This window comes from Symphalangus syndactylus, chromosome 13, assembly GCF_028878055.3.
Source record: "Symphalangus syndactylus isolate Jambi chromosome 13, NHGRI_mSymSyn1-v2.1_pri, whole genome shotgun sequence".
NCBI classification, from domain to species: Eukaryota; Metazoa; Chordata; class Mammalia; order Primates; family Hylobatidae; genus Symphalangus; species Symphalangus syndactylus.
The window spans coordinates 102,300,284-102,321,249 of record NC_072435.2 but is presented as its reverse complement, the minus strand read 5'-3'; the positions used below and the strand labels follow the sequence as shown (position 1 = coordinate 102,321,249).

The 20,966-nt window shown below is 42.6% G+C and overlaps 1 protein-coding gene and 1 long non-coding RNA gene across 11 annotated transcripts in view; one reads left to right on the top strand and one right to left on the bottom strand.

Moving 5' to 3' along the window:
* The window catches only part of LOC134732211 (uncharacterized), a 36,194-nt gene extending 35,491 nt beyond the window's left edge, over positions 1 to 703 (top strand). The window contains exon 3 of the long non-coding RNA XR_010115159.1: positions 649 to 703. This is a non-coding gene — a long non-coding RNA (uncharacterized lncRNA). The remainder of the gene's footprint in view (positions 1 to 648) is intronic.
* Positions 1 to 20,966, bottom strand: part of RFX4 (regulatory factor X4) — a 177,139-nt gene that overhangs the window by 23,217 nt on the left and 132,956 nt on the right. For 9 of the 10 annotated variants that reach the window (XM_055238361.1, XM_055238364.1, XM_055238370.2 and 6 more), the window contains 4 exons: positions 17,977 to 18,071; positions 17,151 to 17,268; positions 6,508 to 6,627; positions 5,682 to 5,843 (listed from right to left, as the gene is read on the bottom strand). In XM_055238361.1, the coding sequence (XP_055094336.1) occupies positions 5,682 to 5,843; positions 6,508 to 6,627; positions 17,151 to 17,268; positions 17,977 to 18,071 (495 nt within the window). The remainder of the gene's footprint in view (positions 1 to 5,681; positions 5,844 to 6,507; positions 6,628 to 17,150; positions 17,269 to 17,976; positions 18,072 to 20,966) is intronic. The other variant, XM_055238362.1, reaches the window with a different exon arrangement.

Below are 20,966 nucleotides of genomic sequence, written 5' to 3'. Positions count from 1 at the left end.
GGTTTCTTTTCTCCAAGACCATGACCCACATTACATGCCCAGATCCAGTCTAATTTAGCAATGGAGTATTTCAAAAGTGGTACTTGAGAAAAATATCATACATAGTCTTATATAGGATGACATTTTTAGTGCCCTGTGGAGATATCTGAGAACAAAGCTGGAATGTGCCAAAATCTTCAAAGCTTAAAATCATCTGAAGAGAACCTGTTTCACATTTGTATTTCTAAGAAGCTACTTTTATGGCTCTTGAACACATTGCACAGAAATATCTGAAGCCATTTATGATATTCCTGTGGCCTTGTCTATCACACCTGCCATAACTTGAGGCCTCCACATTGCTTCAAAGAAAGCCAGGCACACTCACTAGCTGGATGAGAACTATGAGAAGATCCTAGACATCTTTCTTTCACACTCTTCCCTCCCATCCCTTATTCCCTTAGAGTCTGTCTCCTTATTTGAAATGTTGCTACACTTTGAGAAACATTTCATCCAAATGGTTTCTGCTTCATAATGCAGAACTGTTTTATTTGTATAATTGCCGTTTATTTCGGAAGTTAGGATATTATCACTAGCAGACTTGTGTGTGTCTCCCTGGTGATGACAGGGATATTTGAGCAGGATTATTTGGGTAAATGGCTCTTTCTTTAGGGAGAAAGGGGACTCAGGATGGTTGCCCAATAATCCCAATCTTTGAAGTACTCCTGAGAGCTGCATGAAGAGCTGCGAAAGGTACTTAAAATCTCTTCCCTTTTAATGTTCGGTGAACAAAGTCATTCTTTTCACTACACTTACTTTTTCTGAGCCTTCTAAGCAGGAACCACAACAACCCACTATGGAAAGAAAATGGGAGGGAGGTGGGAGCCTGATCACATTCTTCCTCCTCAAAGCAGAAAACAAAATACAGTTTGAGGTGCATCTATATAAACAAATATGGCAATCTCAAATCTAAATTTCCACAGAAGAGGGCTCTCTAGCTGTGTACCCAAAGTGAAATCAAAGCTTGATCTAATGCCATTTATCAACAACCCAGCTTTTCAATACTTTGAAGAATCCAATTTCCTTAGCTGTCCCTGACAAAGGGCTACTGAGTTTATTGGCTAGTACACAAGATAGCAAGTCCTTCCAGCTTCTTAAGCATCCACTCAATCCCTCTCTAAGTAGGTGTAGTTCCATAGAGAGAGGAAATTTTGGGGAAGGAATTAATCAAAAGTCTCCAGGATATATACTTTTAAGTTTCCCAAAAATAACATGCTCTCTCTTGCCTCTACTTGGAATACCTTTTCTCCCCTCTCCTTCATGCTCCCATAATACTCTGACCCTTCTTCCAACCTAGCATTCCTCACACGATATTGTTACTGTTGGTTTGCTCATCAAGAACCTTAACCTCTAAACATAAACTCCCAGGGGGCAGGGACCACGCTTCTATTGTTTGCTATTGTATCACCACCTATCCAAAAGTGTTTAGCACGCAGAAGCCACCTGAGAAATATTTTTTGGAGAAATGGATAGATATGTGAGTAAATGAGTAAATGCTCCTGAATGGAGCAATCTGACCCTATTTATTTGGTCCTCAAAAAAAAAAAACAAAAACAAAAAAAAAACTTTAATTCCAAGTCTATTCTGGAAACAGTCCTAAATAGAATTAGGATATAATTAAGTCCATGCTGTGAGGGTCTGGAGGAAGATTCTAACTTGGAGGGTGAGGGAAACATCAAAGGAGGTGAGTAGGATTTTATCAGGCAGAGGGTAGAAGGAGGCTAGCCCAAGAAGAAGGAACAGCATGAGAAGTGATTTGGAGAAAGAGAGCTCTTTAAGGCTTTTAGAGTGAGGCAGTGGGTTCTTTGCCCCAGCACTTTGAGGAGGCACAAGCTTCATTAAAACGAGACTTAGTGAGTAGTGTGACAGAGGACAGAGTACAGTCTGGAGGCAGGGTACCAGCTTGAGAGTCACTGCGGATGTCCATGAGAGATGGGGGTGGCCTGAACCAGAGGCACAAGTGGGATGGGAAGGAACAGATCAGTCTAGATTAGTATTAGAACAACTGGACTTGGGAAGTGTGATGGAGAATGCCCGCTGTCGCCCCCAAAGCTGTTCCCCCTTCCCTGCCTGGGTACATGCTGTTCTACATTTCCCAGCCTCTCTTGCAGTTACATGAGGCCCATGTGATTAAGTCCTCGCTGATGGAATACAAGTGGAAGTGACGTGTGCCACCTTCAGGCCAGGGCTTTTAAGAGAGTCGGTTTTCATCCTCCGTGCCCTTTTTCCATTTCTGCCAGCTGGTTGCAGACTTAACAAAGCCGTCAGGCAGTGGTCCTTACCCTAGTGAGCATCAAAATCACCTGGGAGTTTGCAGAACAAGATTCCTGGGCTCTGCTCCTAGAGTTTCTGATTCACTGGGTCTGCAGTGGGACCAGGTAAGAGCATTTCTAATAAGTTTCCAAGAGATACTGATACTGCTGGTCTGTGGATCGGTTTGGGAAATACTGCCCTGGGGTATGTGGGAGCTTAATATTGAAGGAGCATGTGTTTCCAAATGGCCGCATTACAGAGATCCTCCTTTATGACTGAATACCCTAGCAGTACTGTCTTCAAGCATGAAATAGATTTCTGTTGTGTTAACTCCACCCGTGTTTGGATCTATTTGTCACACCAGCTTAGCCTACCCTAACTAATACAGGAGTTGAGGGAGAGGAAAGATTTGAAGCTGACTCCTGTATTTGTTGCCTGGGTAACAGGAGGGTAGTAGAGCAGGTTTGGATGGAAAGATAATAAATTAATTATCACAGCCTGACCAAGCCCTCCACTCCACAAAGCCTGGAATCTTTGTAAGGTCTTCCCTGATACTTCCAGCCACATAGAATCTCTCCTTCCTTGGGAACCTCATAGCATCAGTTTATATCTCACTTATTGCATATACCACATTCTTCCTTCCATAACAGTTGTCTCTGTACTTTTCTTTATCCTTGTGTTCCCTCTTGGTAGCAAGGCCTTGGCATATTAATCTATTTATCTCCCATAGCACCCAGCATAGGACTTGGTACATAAGATGGCCTCACAGGGGAAAAAAAATACATGTGTGTACATATATACATGAATAAACATATATAGGATTCTAGATCCAAAGTTTTCAATGCAGTTTTTTTCTTTACACTTCAAAAGTATGGTTTCAGATATTGAATCTAATGTTGCAGATGAGAAGTCTGATATCAGTCTGGTTCTCTCTCCTTTGGAGGTTATATGCATTTTCTTTGGGGACGCTAATAAGATTTCTTTTATCTTTGATTTTCTTCAGTGGGCTTAGAGGTAATTTTTTTTTCCATTTATTCAGCACATGTTCAATGAGAGCTTTTGGTCTAAAAAGGCTTGTCTTTATTCCATTTTATAAAACTCTTAGCTATTACGTCTTCACTTTCCTTCTATTCTTTCTCTGGAACACATTAAATGAATATTAGAATTTCTGAGTTTTATCAGTCCTTTTTCTTAACATCACTTTTATACTTACTATTTCTTTTTGCCACATTATCAGAGAACTCCTCAGATCAGTCTTTCGGTTAACTGATCTCTTTCAGTTGGATCTAATTTTCTAATGTTCAACCTATCTATTGAAATTATTATTTCAACAATTATATATTTCCTTTTGAAGATCTTGACTCTCATGGGTATGATTTCTTTTTCTTCTTTCTTTCCTTTCTTTCTTCTTCTTCTTTTTTTTTTTTAAACAGGCTATCACCCAGGCTGGAGTGCAGTGGCCTGATCATAGCTCACTGCAGCCTCGAACTCCTAGGATCAAATGATCCTCCCATCTCAGCCTCCACGACAGGTGCATACCACCATGCCCAGCTAACTTTTTTAAAAAGTTTGTGTAGAGATGGGGTCTCAATATATTGGCCAGGCTGGTCTCAAACTCTTGGCTTCAAACCATCCTTCCACCTTGGCCTCCCAAAGTGTTGGGATTACACGGTGAGCCAGCGTGCCTGGCTGATTTCTTTTTAGTTCTCATCTTAACACTACTTTTCAGGTTGTCCTATTAACTTTATTCCTTTGGATACAGACTCTCTCTATTCTTAAGTTTGTTGTTCCTCTTTCATGGAATTGGGCTTCCACAGATGCTTGGGTGACTTTTAATTGTGGTAATATATATCCATATTAACTTTTTTTTTTTGAGATGGAATTTTGCTCTGATGCCCAGGCTGGAGTGCAGTGGAGCGATCTTGGCTCACTGCAGCCTCCACCTCCTGGGTTCAAGCACGTCTCCTGCCTCAGCCTCCTGAGGAGCTGGGATTACAGGCATGCGCTACCATGCCCGGCTAATTTTTGTATTTTTAGTAGAGATGGGGTTTCACCATGTTAGCCAGGCTGGTCTCAAACTCCTGACCTCAAGTGATCCACCCACCTCGGCCTCCCAAAGTGCTGGGATTACAGGCATGAGCCACCACGCCCAATATTAACCATTTTCAAGTGTATAGTTCAATGGCATTAAGTACATTCACCATGTTGTGCAACCATCACCACCATCCATCTCCAGAGCTTTTTCATCATCCTATACTGAACGTCTGTACCTATTAAACACTAACTCCTCATTTCCCCTCCCTCCAGCCCCTGACATTCACCATTCCATTCACTGTGTCTGTGACTTTGACTATTCTAGGTACCTCATATAAATGGAATCATATACATGTCCTTCTGTGTCTGGCTTATTTCATTAAGCATACTACCTTCAAGGTTCATCAGAGTTGTAGCATGAGTCAGAATTTCATTGCTTTCCAAGGTTCAATAGTATTCCATTTATGTATATACCACATTTTCTTTATCTATCATCCATCGATAGACGCTTCAGTGGTTTCTGCCTTTTGGCTATTGTGAGAAATGCTGTTAGGAACACTGATGTACAAACGTCTGTTTGGATCTCTGCCTTCTTTTGGGTGTGTATCCAAGCTTGGGTAATTCTTGGTTGTAAATTAATCTTATGAGACTCCTGTGCATATCTTGGACTGTGTGGGCCTCCACGCAGTCTCATGGTAGCATCAGCCTCATGCTATGTGCCCAGCAGCTCTAGCTTAGCTGAAGACCCACTCACATCACAGCCCCTGCCTCCTTATGGTTGCCATAGCTTAGTGTAAGGTTTCCTGTCTGCCTCCCTTTCCAGAGAAAAAGAAAGCAGCTCTGTTTTTGATTCAGAGAGTTCCCTTTCTTGTTTTCAAGAATGTGTATTTATGTTATATAGCATTATAATCAATTCAGTGGCTTAGTTTTGGGATTTTATCATATGCTTAATTTGCCAACTTGAAAACAGCATCATACAGAATGTGTACCAATGAATAAATGAATACCTGTACGTCATTCACAAATCCAGGAAGATACCCAGGTTTTGGCATTACCTTTTGGAGACTGTGGGGGAAGAATGTTTTTCCAGAAAGTCCTTTTTTTCTTTTTTTAAGACAGGGTCTCACTCTATCACCAAGGCTAGAATGCAGTGGTGTGATCGTGGCTCCTGGGCTCAAGCGATCCTCCCACCTCAGCCTCCCAAGTAGCTGGGACTATAGGTGTGAGCCAAGATGTTTGGCTATTTTTTTTGTGTGTGTGTGTGTGTGGAAATGAAGTCTCACTACGTTGCCCAGGCTGGCAGAAAGCCCTTTCTTCAAACATTAACTCCCCAAAGTTTTTGAAGGACTTTCCATTACCTGTAGTGCTGAGGCCAGTGTACTCAGGGGAAGGATTGCTAACAGGGGAAGAGGGAGGTGGCACTTCCACAGATGTGGCAGATTTTGCTGGAGAAAACGATGGCACTGGTGAAGGGGTTGGTGCAGCAGCCTCTGTCAAGATGATCTCTTCTCGGACTTCTGCTGTGGATAGAGAGGGTAAGTTTTTAGAACCAAATGTAAAGGCAAGTGTCTCTAAAAGACTTTAAAAAGTGAAATATTCTTCTAATCTGTGTGATGTCACTCTCTTGTCAAACTCTTCGATGGTTTCCCATCACCATCATGGCACTCAAGGCAATTTGCGTATACACACATGCCCACTTTATTTAATTTGTTTATTTATTTATTTACTTATTTTGAGATGGAGTCTTGCTCTGTCACCCAGGCTGGAGTGCAGTGGCACAATCTCGGCTCACTGCAACCTCCACCTCCCGCGTTCAAGTGATTCTCATGCCTCAGCCTCCTGAGCAGCTGGGACTACAGTTGTGCACCACCACACCCAGCTAAATTTTCGTATTTGTAGTAGAGATGGGGTTTTGCCATATTGACTAGGCTGGTCTTGAACTCTGGACTCAAGTGAGCTGCCCGCCTTGGCCTCCCAAAGTGCTGGGATTGCAGGTGTGAGCCACCATGCCCAGCCCACATGCCCACTTTAAAGAGGAAAAAGACATGATTGGTTTGATACCACTTAACCTGTTCACCATAACTAAATTCTTTGAGATACAGAGTTAAAGAAACATAAAGCACAGAAGTGAGGATACAAATAACATTTCCAAGTGGTGCAATTCCCAGGAAAATGCTGGCTTACCAGTGCTTCCTTCTCCCTTCATGGCTCTCATGAGCTCATTGGCCCGCTCCTGACAGTGCAGAGATTCTAACAGGTAGAGCACGTAGTCATCAAACATTAAGTGAATTAGGTGAAAAGACCCTGGTGGAAAAAAGGATCAAACAGAAAGTAAGTCGTGCTGTCTCATGTATGCCCCCTCTGTCTGGTCAACTGCACAAGTTACACAGTGTTCTAAATGGTCTACTCAAGAGTCTAATTTTCCACTCAGTTATGATCTCCTCATGGTCAGAGGTTGCAGTTCTTGGCTGTATCCTCAGCTTAGCCTAGTGCTTGGCATAAGGTAAGTGTCATTAACACTTTGTGGCAAGTGAATCTTTTCCTTGCTGAAGTTATATTAGTATGACACCATCAAAAATGGCACCCACCGACCCATCTCTGAGCTCTCACATACCCACTGGCCTCATCCTCATGTGAGCACCCCTCACTTTGTTCAGCATTTATTAACATAGTGTCTCTCACTTTTATCTCTTCCACCAGCATATTATTCCCCCAATTGGACTTTAAGTATGTCCATGGCAGGGACTTTGCCTTCTATTGCTATCTACTAATGTACCTGACATAATTCTAGGAGCCAATTTGAAAATTTAAATCTGCAACAAGTTATTTACTTATTTCCCTAAATGTTTTCAAGACCTCATTTAGCACATGGTTCTTAGAAAAGGTAATTCATTGAAAATAGTTGGTCTTTTCAAGTGGCAGTCTTCATTTTTCAATTTAGAGTAGATTATTTTGTAAAAGAGAATGTGAACAGTCATTTTTAAAGACTTTCCTATTTGCCAGTCTCTGTGCTCAAAGTCTTATCTTCTCTAGTTTAATAACTACAACCATGTGGCAAGGTGGGTATTTTTATTCTTATTTTGCAGGCCAAGCACTCATACAAGATGACACAATTAATAGATAATACATTATTTCAAAACCAGCTTTTTTTTTGCATGTCATGCTGCTACCATGCACAGTGGAATGGTGCACCTACGGTAGGGGCTCAATTAATGTCTACTGTAATCAAGGCCTCATGGATCCAGGGTCAGAGAGAGGGGCCAAGCCTTTATCTCCCATCGCATGTTTCCAGGTCCCAATAGGACATCTCCATGTAGATATCCTGCAGGCCCTTTAAAATGTCCAAAACTTCTCACCTCTCTCCAAGCTGACCAGTATACTGTTTGCTTTTTTCCCATTTCCTTCTAGGTTGCTTTTTAAAAGACTTTTCTTTTGAGACGGAGTCTCACTCCTTTGCCCAGGCTGGAGTGCACTGGCGCTATCTTGACTCACTTCAGCCTCTGCCTCCCAAGTTCAAGCAATTTTCCTGCCTCAGCCTCCCTAGCAGCTGGGATGATAGGTGCATGCCACCACACCTGGCTAAGTTTTGTATTTTCAGTAGAGATGGGTTTCGCCATGTCGGCCAGGCTGGTCTAAAACTCCTGACCTCAGGTGATCCACCTACCTCCCAAGGTGCTGGGATTACAGGCATGAGTCACCACGCCTGGCCTTTTAGAGACTTTACGGCGCTCTATGGCATTGTTTTTTTTTTTTTTTGTCATTCTATCTTCATCATGGATCATTACCATCACCATTATTATCATCATCACATCTACTGTTTATTGAGTGTTTACTCTGTACCAAAAACTCTAATAGCACTGAACATATATTTCTTCCTTACAACAAACTGTGAGGTAGGTGGTATTATCCTGCCTTACTGATGAGGAAATGAGTCTCTTCATTAGTAATCAAGTAGGGATTTGCGTCAGTTTGGTCTGGCTCCATAATCTGTTCCCATTCCGCTATAAGTCATTTAGTTCAATATCTTCATAGCACAGATGAGAAAATAAGGCCCAGATGGCATAAGTGACTTGGCCCCTACAGGGGCCACCTGAGCTGGGAGCTAGGTCTCTCCAAGTCTCAGAAATAAGGTATTGGAGGCTAGTTGGGGGCTTGTGGAGCACTCCTTGGTGAAATTTATTTATTTTCTCCTTAACTGCACCTGGCTTCTGTATACACCCACACCCTTCATCTCAGATCAGTTAATCTTTTGGTCTAGAAAGGCTAGAGAGGAAAATCTCTGGCTTAACTGTAAGGCCACTAGATGCCTAGCAGGTCATGATCATGACCCCCTCTCTCTACAGCCTGCCATAAACTCCTGTCCTTGTTCCATAGAGCTCAAGGCCAAGGTCCACTGTCCTCCACCTCCTTCACATCCTTCTTCCATCTCCAGTACTATGTCTGTTTTTCAATGCCATTTGTTATTCAGCAAAGTCCAGGTTCTGCTCAATCATTATGAGATGCAGTCTTTAAAACTAAACTTTCCAACTGTTTCTCTGAAATGGGATCCTGTGAACCACTGAGGAGGTACAGCACTGTGTGGGTAATTACATGGGCTGTTGATCAAACTGCCCAGGTTGAGATCCTAGCTCTGTCACTTAGTAGCTTAGACTTTAGATGAGTTCCTTTACTCTCCCTAATCCTTATAAATATTGAAAACAAAATCTGACATTTGTTGACCTCTGACTCTGTGGCAGCCACTGTGTAAACCACCGGAGATTTATTTTGGCATTTAATCCTCATCACAACCATGTGAGATAAGTGATACTTTCCTTTTACAAAGGAGGAAAGTGAGGCTTAGGAAGGTAAAGTAGCTGTCTAATGTCACACAGTCATTAAGTGGCAGAACCAAGACTTGAATCCTGGACTGTCTGACTCTGAAGTTGCTCTTCAATCATTACGCGCTACAGCTCTCTAAAAGGACAGTAAAATGTACATTACGGAAGTACTAAAATGAGGAAAAGTATATATTAGATGCTTAATAATTTGTAGCTATTATTATTATCGCTAAGATCCCTTTTGCTACTATGTTCTAAGATCCCATGACATGATTGTTTTGTTCATAGAGTCAAACAAGTCAAAAGATAGCATCAAATAAGGAAAGGGTCTCCAAAATGAAGAAATTATTTGCTGGGATGTTGATCTAAAGCCAACATGGATAGAAAGAGAAAAATGTACTATGAAATAATGAATTAGCATGGAAAGCTTGGATGATAAAAATCCAAGCCAGTAGTTTTAGGATGAACAAACACCTTGGAAATCATTTTATACCATCCTCTTGTTTTATAAGACAAGGAAACAAAGATCTGATGAGGTGAAGAAACTTGCCTAAGATTACTCTTAGAAAACATCAGAGCAGGCCGGGCGTGGTGGCTCATGCCTGTAATCCCAGCACTTTGGGAGGCCGAGCTGGGCGGATCACAAGGTCAGGAGATCGAGACCATCCTGGCTAACACAGTGAAACCCCGTCTCTACTAAAAAGTACAAAAAATTAGCCAGGCGTGGTGGCGGGCGCCTGTAGTCCCAGCTACGCGGGAGGCTGAGGCAGGAGAATGGCGTGAACCCGGGAGGCGGAGCTTGCAGTGAGCCGAGATCGCGCCACTGCACTCCAGCCTGGGCGACTGAGTGAGACTCCGTCTCAAAAAAAAAAAAAAAAGAAAACATCAGAGCTGAACTTGGAAGCCGGTACTTTAGGGAAAGTGCAGATTTGACATGGGCCTTCAAGCTCTCTTCATTAATGCCTCTGATCAGCTACCCGTTAGTCTGTTAATTTTCCATTCTAAATTTTAATCCATCAAACAACAAGAGTCTGTAGAGCTACTGCTACCTGTTTACCATTGTGCTAAGTGCTCTGAGTACAAACGAGGCATAAAGCTCAGTCTCAGGCTCCACAGAAGCTAAGTGTTCTTACTAAGCAGAAATTAATCATTAAGATTATTGGGTAGTAAACCGTTCAGTGCCAGAGTGTCACAGCGTTGAGGATAGTGAATATCGATGAAGACAGGAAAATGAAAAGGAGATACAGAAAGACTGATGAGAGAGACAGAGAGACACCAAAGACAAAAGGAGAGAGGCAGTTACAGCGAACATCCCACTTTATTTATCTCCTTAGCATTTCTCACCATCGAAGTTAAATACTAGATCCTGTATTTAACTTAATTGTTATTGCATGCCTCCTCCACTAGCTTGTAAGCTCCGTCTTGCAGAGATTTTTCTATCTTGACCAGTGCTTTATACCCAGTGACTACAACATTGCCAGGCACACAATAGAGACTCAATGGATATGTGTTAGATGTATGAATCAAATAGGCAAGCATTGACTACTTCCATATGCACCGCGCTAAGCTCTTTTAACTTCTCAACAACACCGCAAAGAAGGTATTATCTTCAGTTAATACATGAGGAAATGAAGGCTCAGAGGGCTTGAATAACTTGCTTAAAGTCACAGAGCTAGGGAGCAACAGAGCCTGTTTTGGAAAAAGGCATTAGGATTAGAGACAAAAGGAGATTTTATTTTGTTATTGTTATATGGTAATATAGTTGATTGCATTTGGTCGAATCAAAGCATTTCATTTTTCTTATGAAAAATATGCATCATAGAAAAATATAGAGAATTCTAAAATGAACACCAGTGTAATCACCACCAATTTTTTGTTAGAATTATTTCTAGGTAGCTTTTAGTTTCTATTGCTATTATGAATTGTGTGAGTGTGTATGTTTTAAGTTATATTTTCGAGTTAGTGAAATTAAGATGCCAATGATTTTATAAAAACTGAATTCAGGGCCGGGCACGGTGGCTCACGCCTGTAATCCGAGCACTTTGGGAGGCCAAGGCGAGCAGATCACGAGGTCAGGAGTTCGAGACAAGGCTGGCCAACATGGTGAAACCCCGTCTCTACTAAAGATACAAAAAATTAGCCAGGTGTGGTGGTGCGCACCTGTAATCCCAGCTACTTGGGAGGCTGAGGCAGGAGAATGGTTTGAACCCAGGAGGCAGAGGTTGCAGTGAGCTGAGGTCATGCCATTGCACTCCAGCCTGGGTGACAGGGCAAGACTGTCTCAAAAAAAAAAAAAACAAAACAAAACTAAATTCAGTAACTTGACTGAGTCTTGCTCTGTTGCCCAGGCTGGATTGGAGTGCAGTAGCACGATCTCGGCTCACTGCAACCTCCGCCTCCCGGGATCAAGCAATTCTCCTGCCTCAGCCTCCCAAGTAGCTGGGATTACAGTGCGTGCCACCATGCCTGGCTAATTTTTGTATTTTTAGTAGAGACAGGGTTTCACCATGTTGGTCAGGCTGGTCTCGAACTTCTGACTTCGTGATCTGCCCGCCTCGTCCTCCCAAAGTGCTGGGATTACAGGTGTGAGCCACCTTGCCTGGCCTCTTCTTTTCTTTTATTCTCTGAAATATTGATTTTCATAAACTAAAGATTTTATTTATTTATTTATTTATTTTTGAGACGGAGTCTTGCTCTGTCACCCAGGCTGGAGTGCGGTGGCGTGATCTCGGCTCACTCCAAGCTCCGCCTCCCGGGTTCACGCCATTCTCCTGCCTCAGCCTCTCCGAGTAGCTGGGACTACAGGCGCCCGCCACCATGCCCGGCTAATTTTTTGTATTTTTTTTTAGTAGAGACAGGGTTTCACCGTGGTCTCGATCTCCTGACCTCGTGATCCGCCCACCTCGGCCTCCCAAAGTGCTGGGATTACAAGCGTGAGCCACCGCGCCCGGCCAGATTTTATATTTTTTATAAGTTTAGTTAAACTTGCCTATAAAAACGTTTATGCCTGATGTTTTTTGAAGGAAGAGACTTTCTCCTTTATTGTGATTATCATTTGGTCTTTATTTATTTCTACCATCCTATTTTGTGCTTTCATTTACCATCCATTTTCTATGCTTCTTTTATCTTCTCAATTTTTCTTTTCCATTTAACGTTTTATCTCTTAAGTTTTCATATTCTTCCATTTTCCTCCATAAATCATGATTATATTCTTTTAGTAATGATACCTTAATTTATTAACATATATGCTAAACATTTATTAAATCCAAACTATAAATTTCTCCAACAAAGCCTAAAGTTACTTAGTATTCCTAAAAACGACAAAGACATTAGCATGCTTTAACTGTTCCTTGAAGATTCTCTTCTCATTACTCTGTGTTATAGTTTTACCTAGAACTTATTTTTAACTTTTTAAAACACATATACAAATTAGTTTTTAGTTTTTAATTTGCATTCAATAGTTAATTAAATATGTTTACATACTTTTAAATTTCTCTCATCTTAAAACAGGGCCCCTAAATTCTTTGATGTGCTGTCCATTAACAATTGGGGTCTGTGCACCTCCTTGAGTCACGGTAGGCCTGGGACTGCCTTTGACCAATAGAGTATGAGGGAAGTTACACTGTATCTAAGAAGGGATCATAAAAGCAAAGCGACTTCACATTTAGGGCACTTGCACGTGGAACCGTGAGCTGGCACATGATCCTGACTTGCAAAATCCATAAACGTAATAAAATGGTTGTCTTAAAGCCATTAAGCCTAGGTAATTTATTACACAGCAATGGCAACAATAACTAGAATATTGTTGTTTCTTGTATTGTAGACCTCAGCTATGGCTTTATTTTTCTTCTTGCTGAAATGTATCCTTTTTGTATCCTTTTTTTTTTAAGATGGAGTCTCGCTCCCTCACCCAGGCTGGAGTTCAGTGGTGCAATCTTGGCTCACTGCAACCTCTGCCCCCATGGGTTCAAGCGATTCTCCTGCCTCAGCCTCCCGAGTAGCTGAGATTATAGGCACCCGCCACCACACCCGGCTAATTTTTGTATTTTTAGTAGAGACGGGGTTTCGCCATGTTGACCAGGCTGGTCTCAAACTCCTGACTTCAGGGAATCCACCTCCCAAAGTGCTAGGATTACAGGTGTGAGCCATCGTGCCCAGCTGAAATGCATCCTTTAATAGTTTTTTGTTGTTTTTTTGAGTGAAGATCAGTGGCTGCCAAATTCTGTCTTTGTATAACTGATTATGTCTTTATTTTGCCCTCACTCTTGAATAATAGTTGACAGTTCTTTGTTCTCAACACTTAAAAGATATTACTCCATTGTCTTCTGGCATCTCTTACTGCTCATGACAGTCTGATAATTATTCTTTTCTCTCATAGCTTTAAATTTTTAAATCTTAACCCATGGATATTTTAAAAAATATTAATAATATCAATGTGGATTAAATAAATTTTTCTAGCTCTATTGTGGCATGCATCTGAGCCCAGAGTATTTGCCTTAATTGTGATAATCAAAAAGGAATGGGCTTTGTGGCCAGGCAGGTTTGATTTTGAAACAGAATTCTGACATTTGCTGCATTGATCTTGTGCAAGGAAATTCTCCAAGCTCCCTTCTCACCTCTTTAGAAAGTGTCTATTATTACCTACATTGCAGAGTTAATGCAAGAATTCAATGATAGTATGTGCTTCCAAAATATTTCTTATAATAGTCATCATTATCTTGTCTTTGCTTCATTCTTATCTCTAATCTTAAGCAAATCCTTCAAGTTCTACCTCAGCTTCCTCGTCTGTCATACTGAGGGCAGCAATTCAGACCTCACAGGGTTGTGTGAGAAGTAATTGAGAAAATGTAATGTCTAAAGTATATTCGGCCCTCAATACATGTTGCTGTGTTGTTATTATTAATTTTCTTCTACCTAAAGAAATTAAATGAGGTGGTGGCAGTGTAGCATGGCAGAAGAAACTCCAGCTTTAGCATGGGAACAATTGCAGGTTGAATTCAATCTGCCACTTCTCTGAGTCCACACGCAAGTCCTCTCTTCTCTGGGTTTTTACTTCCACTCCTGACTACAGGGAAAGCAATTCCTGTCTCTTAGTGCTTGGTGGGGGCCTGAATGACATTGCGAACATTAAGGTCCTGCAATTTAGCAGATTCTGCCTAAAAGAGAGCTGGGCCAGGCCATCTAAGCATAGAGAAGCAGTTGGGAAGGCTTGGTCATGGCCACTTGTTCTGGGAGCCGCTCCCTGACACGTGCCCACATGGTCTCCCCAGCCCTGCCCAAGTGAGTGAGCTGTGATGCTGGGTCAGACAACAGGTGTGTAAAAAAGTGAAACCGTGGAAGTGTTGTGCAATTGTGCCCCTCAGCTGTCACACCCAGGCTGCTTTTTAAACTGATTTATGCCGGAGTACTTCCAGGAACTATTATTACCTTCCAGATATTCATAACAGTGGAATAAGCAGGCATTTGGTGAAAACCCAGAATGAAAAGGTAAAGGCGCTGGCACCAACTTGAGATCTAGGTACTCTAGGAACTGAAATCAGATCAGTCGACTAAAAAGATGGTGTTTTTTAAAAACAAAACTTTGATTTGCTCAGCTTCATTAGGACTAAAAGTTTGCCTGATAGCCTACCTTTGCTAACTAATTTTGCTAAAACTTGCAGCAAAGAAGGAAAATCTGGCTACTTTAGTTCACAGCATAGGTTCTTTCAGTGAAAAAGAATTAAGGAGAAGAGAGTGAAAAGGAATTAAGGAGAAGAAAGGAGTCAACTACCTTTGAAAGAGGCTGTTCTGGGAAGAGGTGATAAAGTCCCCTACGGGATCATTGTGATATTCCACACGATCATTGTAATGGTCAGCCTGCTACGCTGACACACAAACCCTGTACCCATTCACAGTGACAAGGACCATGTGGGAGTTATAAGATATATAGAGCTGGCCCCTGTGGCTGGGGGAGGGGACCAAGGAACAGAGGGCTCTTTTTCCTAATTAGCTGTTTTCATACAGGGAACACATGACCCAAACACAACCACCAACTGGGTCTTTGACATATACAGGCAGAAAGGGGGAGCTGGGCTTTTGTCTGCCGCAAACTCATTTAACTTGCCTGTCACCCCAAGCTGCAAAATTCAACAATGAGTCAGATGAGCTGGGCCATTTCAGATAGTTTGCTAGATGGACTTGGAGACAGGTATTATTTTAACCCACTCAGGGTTGAAAAATACTGTAAAACTGAGACTGGGTTAATATCTCTTTCTCTCCTTTTCTAAGTGATTTGTAATCATCTTTTTTTGCCATTTCCCTGAGTTTCCAGTATATCTATCCCAAAATAGTGTGTGGTTCCAAAAGAAACACATTTCAAGGAACCATATTTCTTAGTAATAAATTCAACCCGTTCATAAAGCCTAATCATTCTCCTGCTCAAACTTTCTTTTTTACATTGACTGTTAACTTGGTAAGCACAGATGCATTTCAAAGAATATTGAAAGGGAATTACTTTCCCTGTCTAGTGAAAGGCACCTGCTAGCATACGTGGTCAGTTTAAGAATCAGCAAATTGAAGAATAAAGGATAAAGCATGGAGAGGATGCTCGCTGTGTGGATGTGGATATGTGTGTGTGTGTGTGTGTGATATTGTTGATTCTCTGACTTGGAAGCAATGAAAAAATCTCAAATATTTTCCAACAGTTCACTTAAGGGAAAACAGTTCTGCATGAATGATTTTTCCAGAGCTAGAGGTAACATGTGCTAACACTAACTGTGCTGAACTGGAAGTCATCAAAATGCCATGCCTGATGGCACTGCCCAGGTAGCAGTCAGCAGAGCATTTCCATATACAGCTCAAAGAGAATTTCCATCTGTAGCTATGGTGCAGGCAGGTTCAGAGAACCTTCCAATGCTGAGATTAAAGAAATCCACAACAAAACGCTTCTCCAAGTGGGTAAACACAGTCTTTCATGGACAGGGCTGTTTAGAAAAAATAGTGCCTTCTTTGTTTTCCCACATATTTACTTCGTTGTATAGCACAACTGGAAAATAGTGACAAGACCATAAAAAGCTAGATGGAAAAGTGTCAAACCCACAGCAAAACCCAGAGCTGATTGGCTTAATTGGAGATAATGAGAAACAAAACCACAACCTTACTTGCAAAGCGAAATAGAGAACTGAAGCAATTACCCAGAAAATTTACCAATGCCCCTTTGCCGAAATGCCTAGAAAATTGAAACCAAAACGTTTTGGGATTTCAAATGTCTGGATAATGCCTAAAAGTCCCATCTCACTTTGCCAGTGATGATCTGGACTCTGTACATATTCCTTTCTTTCTGGTGAAAAGTAGAAAACTGTCATACAATGTAGCATAACATTCACCCCGATTCAGTAATCAGGTTGCTGCCCGCAGGGACTGTTATCAGTACCTTTGGGCAGAGATTTCAAGCCCTGTTATACTAGAAAGCAGCAGATGAAGACTTGAGGTGGGGATGTCTCCTGGAGGTGATGAAGACTTAAAGGGTCAGTGAAACAAAAGGGAAAGTGAATGCAAATGCCCTCTTTTAGGTATTAGACTGGAGTACATTTTTAAAGAAAACTTAAGGTCATCTGCCCACAGCTAGAGTATGGTCAATCAAGCCATTTGCAAGTGTTCAAACTCAGAGGTTTCTTCACGTGCCCAGTTTTGGGAAGTGCACAAATACGGGATTCTATGAAATTGTGCTTTGGAAGCAGCAATCACTGGGGACATCTAGGCATGGGGAGTACATCCACTGCAATTTATTCCTCTTTAAGCTCAGACAGTACTATCTGTGGGCAAAACCACTCATTTTCAGACTGATACTCCACCTTTAGCATGTAATGCCATCTCTCTCCCTGAAAGTCCTAACAATGTCATGTCTCCCCAGAACAGATATGTTTCAGGGTGATGACCTTGTAGAAACAGCAAGTTAGACTGTGGTAGATTCAATGCATGGAGCCCAGAGGAAAAAGTGTTTGGAGATGGGGAGGGCTGGGGTGGCCTTACCGAAGCTGGGGGCGCTGTGCAAGGTCATGTCCCGGATCACCCTCGTGCCGAAACAGGACCACATCAAGAGGAACTGCTGGGCCACTTTCTTCAAGGACCCTTGTCTCTTGGCAGCCATCTATAAGAAAGTGAATGGCTTTAATAGTGGTTGACTTGACCTTTCATTTATTACTGTCTCTTTGAAAAATGAGGCCGGTTGCAGTGGCTCACGCCTGTAATCCCAGCACTTTGGGAGGCCAAGGTGGGCGGATGATCGCTTGAGCCTAGGAGTTTGAGACCAGCCTGGGCAACGTGGCAAAAACCCCATCTCTACAAAAAATACAAAAATTAGCTGGGAATGGTGGCACACCCCTGTAGTCCCAGCTACTCAGGAGGCTGAGGCGAGAGGATCACATGATCCTGGGGAAGTCAAGGCTGCAGTGAACTGTGATTGCATCACTGCATTCCAGCCTGGGCAACAAAGTGAGACCCTGTCTCAAAAATAAATAAATAAATAAATACAGAAAAATGACAGGAAGGCTTGTGGTCTTCAAAATCAATGCTATGGAGCAATGGTTTTTGTTTTGTTTGTAGCAGCAAAAATACTTTAAAAAATGAAATCTTATGCCAAGACTCAGTGTATACAGCAGATAAAAGAGATGCTGACCTGGTCGAATCAGGGATGGAAGACTCAAGAGTCCTGCCTCCTGACCCCTCCACCTCCTGGGGCCTCTCCTCAAAACCCTGTTCAGATAGCTCACCATAGGGCTTTGTCTTGGCCAAGTCCACAGAGGGCAGTGGTGGGCTGCAGGACCCAAGGCTGCCCCCTAGGCGCCGGTTTACCAACCTTCACAACACAGCGGTCAACCATGGTATCCAGCCACTCAATGTAGGACTCGATGGGAGACTGCTCCTCCAAGAGGTGGTCAAACTCCTGATACACTATCAAACAAAGGAGAAGCCCACACGCATCACTGCAGTTGTATTTAACAAGAGCTACATCTTAAAAGAACAGAGGAACAAAACTTTGAATAAAGTAAAACTTTAAATAAATAAAACTCCGAGGTCTTAGCAGAGCATTCAAGACTTTGTAAAACATGCCCCAACTTACCTTTCCAAGATCATCTTCCATGCCGTGAACACGTTAAACTGTGGCTATCCTGTATTATTTGCCATTCCCCCAGCAAGCCCTGCTTTTTTCATAGTCTTAGTCTTTTTTTTTTTTTTTTCAGGCTTTTCCCACTACTTGGTTCCTCATGTCCCAGTTGAAATGGCCCTGGTATGAAATCCCTTTAATATTCCATGCCCCTTGCCTACAGAACTGATCACCCCTCCTCTGCACTCACATAGCACTTCATTATCGGTTTTCTACCTTTATCATATGACTAATGGCACTGTGGCATAGTTGGGTGGGCATGTGTGTCTCCCTGCTAGTTCTTTGTCTGATATCTTTATTAGCTGGTGCATTATCTGTGACATAGTTGTTACCCAACAAATTCTTGCTTGAATTAATGGGTGAGGCATTGCTGCTCTCTTGCTGTCTGCCCAGGGTAGGGCACATGTGATAATTCAAATGTTTCTGGACCACAACTATATCAGGCAAGTAGCTTAAGCAGCCTCTCTGTGTGGCATGTAGTAGGTGCTTAATAGATACTTGTTGAGTAAGTGAAACAGTCTCTCTGCCCCTCAGTTTCCTCATTAGAGAGATAATCCTACCACTTTACAACCTGTCTTCACTTTAAGTCAGATAACTGAATCTGGAAGTGCTTTTTTTTTTTGAGATGGAGTCTCGCCTTGGTGCCCAGGCTGGAGTGCAGTGGCGCAATCTCGGCTCACCGCAAGCTCCGCCTCCCGGGTTCATGCCATTCTCCTGCCTCAGCCTCCCAAGTAGCTAGGACTACAGGCGCCCGCCACCATACACGACTAATTTTTTTTTTTTTTTGTATCTTTAGTACAGACGGGGTTTCACTGTGTTAGCCAGGATGGTCTCGATCTCCTGACCTCGTGATCCGCCCGCCTCAGCCTCCCAAAGTGCTGGGATTACAGGCATGAGCCACCGCGCCCGGCTGGAAGTGCTTTTTAATCAATGAAGTGCTCTAGAAAATAGAAACATGGTTCTGGTGATCTCTAGTTTGAAACATCTCTTTTCATCACATTTTTGTGTTTCTGTATGCAGAGATCAATAAATCAAACGACAATTCAAGATCCATACGTTTCTTTTATTTGCATTTGAGCAGTTTTTGTTCTCTCATTTTAAAGGACTGGCCACTTTGCTCCATTTTACTTAGTTGATGCTTGCTACAAGAAGTAAGATTCTGAGACCAGAGGGTCATAACACTAGAATGCTCAAATGTTTGTTGACTGAATGGATGAACAACCCAAGGAGGTTGGTACCATTATTATCCTCCATTTTATAAGTGAAGAAACAGAGACAAACAAAGATGAGTAACTTTCCAAAGGTTGTCCTTTCACAGCTAGTGAATTGCAGAGACAAGATTCAAACACATCCTGACTCAAGTGCTTGCCTCCTAACCACTTTACTATGCTAACACTAGACTGTGTACCAAGCATGTGGCACAAATAGTCTCATTTAATCCCTTCACCTTAGTCCCATTTTACAGAAATGGAAACCAAGGTCACAGTGCACTGGAGCCAAGGTTTGAATTAAGGTCTTTTGGGCATCCCAGCCCCATGCTGTGTAAGAGATGCATAAGAGCAAGGTTTGAACCAAGGTCTGTTGGGCATCCCAGCCCCAGAGATCCCAGCCAACGGAACTTGGACATGGGGCTGGGATGCCCAACAGACCTTGGGCAGTTACAATTATAACTCAATTCTAATCAGCTTGCTTAAGTACTAATGTGCACTTTTAAAATCTAAGGTAAGCTGAGCATTGCCGGCTGGGATCTATATCACAGAGGTGATGCTAACCCCCTAAGCAAGAGTTTGCAGATTTGTCAGCTGGCTGTGAGGAAAGAAGAGCGCTGCACACAGTTGTCCCAGCCCTGCTCAAGCTGACCTTTGGTCCAACTCCCTGTGTGTTCAGGGACTTCCCAGCTGTCTGGTTGGGAGGTACAGGGTTGATGCACATGTCCTGGACCGCCCTGAGGCTTGGTACCCTCCCTCAATTCCCCCTTCACAGCACTGTATTACATGACATTGTTCTCTTTGGTAAGATGCAACACATCTGTAAGTACATGTTTGAGGTCTTATTTACCATTAACTGTAAGCTCCATGTTGGGAAGGGATGTGTCCATCTTATTCACTCCCCTTTGGCCAGCATCTAATACAGTACCTGACTTAGGACAGGCATTCAGTAAGGACTAGCTGGGTTGAACTGAACCACAGCATTTACTTCCCCAGAAGAAGAATGCAGTCACAGCTTTAAAGGGCACCATTCTGCCCTGGACCTAAAGGAACTTGAAGAGAAAGCCACAGAGGGTTCTTTCTTGAGAGAGGCAGCAGTGACCTCCATGGTGCTCCAGCAAAGGCTCAGAGCCTAGTCCCTTAAGCAAGCAATACTGATTGTATTTTTCCCTATGAGTCTGGTTCACATTTTCGTCCCTCATGAAAGGAGCTGAGGCGGGAAGAGAACTGAGTCTAACACTGCTAAGAAGATTTGCAGAGCTAAGACCTAGGTTCACTCTGGGTTTCCACTCATCTCTTTGGTATTCCATGAACCTTGCTGGACACCTGCTCTGTGCCTGGCCCATTGGGAGTTCCTAGGGGCACAGTGATCAAAGGTACCCCCAGTGCCATTAGGGTGTGCAGGGCCATGCTTTCTGTTGACCTTCCATCAGGGGACAGGAAAAAGCAGAACAGGAAGGATGATTGGAAGCA